The following is a 2,451-nucleotide window of genomic DNA, read 5'->3' on the forward strand; positions in this document are numbered from 1 at the left end:
GAGCTACATAACAAAACTCTATCTCAAAAAAACAAACAAAAGTCATCCAGACTGAAAAAGAAGCAATGAAAACTATCTCTATTTGCAGAAGACATCATCTTTTTAAAAAAATTTTTTTCCGGTATCAGGAATCGAACTCACGACCTTGCACTTGCCAGGCAGGCACTGTGCCACTGAGCTAAATCCCCAGCCCCTCAAAAGACATCATTTTATATACACTGAAAAAATATGAGAAATAAGTTCAGCAAGGTTACAGGATATAAGACCAACATATAAAAGTCAATTAAAGTTTTATATATTCACAATGAGCAATCCAAAAATAAAACTAAGAAAAAATCCTATTTATAGAGCATCAAAAAATATTATGTAGAAATACACAACAAATAAATGCAAATCTGAAAACTGTAGAACATCTAAACAAATGGAAAAACATCCCACTTTCATGGATGGAAAGACTTGATGTTAAGATGACAGTACTCTTCACCCTGGGCTTTGGACTCAACATAAGCCTGATTAGAAAATCAGTTGGCTTTTTTGTAGAAATTTAGATGATTCTAAAATTCATATGGAATTGTGAGGGAGCCAATATAATAAAAATTATCCTGGAAAAGGAAAGCAAAGTAGGAAGACTCACACTTCCTGATTTTAAAACACATTCCAGAAGTATTCAAGACAATGAAGCACTGGTGGAAGGAAGACACGGACCAACAAGATACAATTGAGAGTCCAAAAATAAATTCATTTTCTACTGATTTGCAACAAGGGTGCCAAGACCATTCCATGAGAAAGGGCAGTCTTTTCAACATCTGGCGTGGGGACAACTGCAACTGGATAGCTATGTGCAAAAGAAAAAAGCTGGGACTTTATCTGACCCTCCACAGAAAAATTAACTCAAAGCGGATCAAATATTCAAATGGAAATGTGAAGACTACAATACTCTCAGCAGAAAACACAAGGATAGATCTTCCTGGTCCTGTATTTGGCAACGGTTCAGTAAACATGTATTGAGTAAAGAACTAGGAACTGCAAGGAGCAGAAGACTGGAGGAACACGGAGATAGGGCTGTTAGAGAGATGAACTTTAAATATGTACCTGCCGGACATAACTCACTCGGCTCCCATTGCAGAAGGGCAACTGGCTCATGAGCTTCGCTGGGGACAACTTGCTGAGCAACAACCTGTGGGGACAAGGTAGAGACTGGTATGAATGGCTTCCGGGTCTCACCTATCACAAGATCAACCTCATACCCCTCCCGCCCCCAAAACTAAACAGAATTCATTGGATCTTTCTCCCATTAACCTTTCATTTGTATTCCTATTTCTCTGTTGGTCTCTTAGGGATGGCAAAGTAATATATACTTGAACAACTCTCCTCTATTCTCTTCCATAAAAATTTTAAGTCACATAGTGGAAAAATATAAAAAAGTCTTTTATTAAGATGAAAGAAAAGTTGTATCCCATCAACTGGAAATTACATCTGGAATCTGTTCTTACTTGCTTCTACTAATTGATTGTATATGTGTGAATATTCTGTCTCCTTCTCTCTCTTTCTATCTCATGCATACAAACAGCCTTTTTAAAAATTGCAGTCGAATATACATAAGATGAAATTTACCGTCTTAATCATTTCAGTGTACAGTTCAGCGGTGTGAAGTACATTCACATTACCATGAAACCAACAGTTAGAACTCTTGTCATCGTGCAAAACTGAAAGTCTCTATTCATCCAACAACTGCCCACTCTTCCATTCAGCCCCGCCCCAGCCCCTGGCAAGCTCCGTTTTACTTTCTGCTTCTAGGAACTTGACAAATCTCAGCACCTCTTATAAGAGGAATCATTATTTATCTTTTTGTGGCTGGCATATTCCACCTAGCATAGTGTCCTTGTGGGTACTATGGATTCCCATCCTTGTTGCACCCTATGTTAAAATTTCTTTCCTTTTCACAGCTGTATAAATGTGTACACTACACTTTATTTATTCATTCATCTGCTGATGGGCACTTGGGTTGCTTCTGCCAGCTGGTTACTGTGAACAGCGCCGCAGTGAAAGAGGGTGTGTAAAATCTCACTGAAACTCTATTTTCAATTCCTTTGAGCAAATACCAGAAGTAGAATTTCTGGATTATACAGCAATCCTATGTTTAATTATTAGAGGAACCGCTGTAGCATTTTCCATAGGGTCTGAACTGCTTTATTTATTCACCAACAGGGCACAGGGGTTCCGTTTCTATTTAGCCTCACCAAAACTTGTGATAGACAAAATTTCAACAAACCGTCCTGATGTGTGTGAGGTGGTGTTTCCTTGTGGTTTTGAGTTGCACTTCCCTAACAGCTACTGAGGTGGCTCGTCTTGTTTTGTGCTTGTTGGTTGTCTGTACGTCTTCTTTGGAAAAATGTCTTACTCAAATTCCTTTGCTCATTCCTGAGTTGGATTATTATTATTATTTTTTTT

General features: G+C 38.2%; 1 protein-coding gene across 3 annotated transcripts in view; it reads right to left on the reverse strand.

Annotated features, from left to right (window-relative positions):
- Positions 1–2,451, reverse strand: part of LOC102016969 (tumor necrosis factor receptor superfamily member 10B) — a 40,094-nt gene that overhangs the window by 30,725 nt on the left and 6,918 nt on the right. For all 3 annotated transcript variants that reach the window (XM_013513955.1, XM_013513957.1, XM_013513950.1), the window contains exon 2: positions 1,093–1,177. In XM_013513955.1, coding sequence (XP_013369409.1) covers positions 1,093–1,177 — 85 coding nt within the window. The remainder of the gene's footprint in view (positions 1–1,092; positions 1,178–2,451) is intronic.

This window comes from Chinchilla lanigera, unplaced genomic scaffold (assembly GCF_000276665.1).
Source record: "Chinchilla lanigera isolate Chin_1 unplaced genomic scaffold, ChiLan1.0 scaffold00002, whole genome shotgun sequence".
Classification (NCBI taxonomy): Eukaryota; Metazoa; Chordata; class Mammalia; order Rodentia; family Chinchillidae; genus Chinchilla; species Chinchilla lanigera.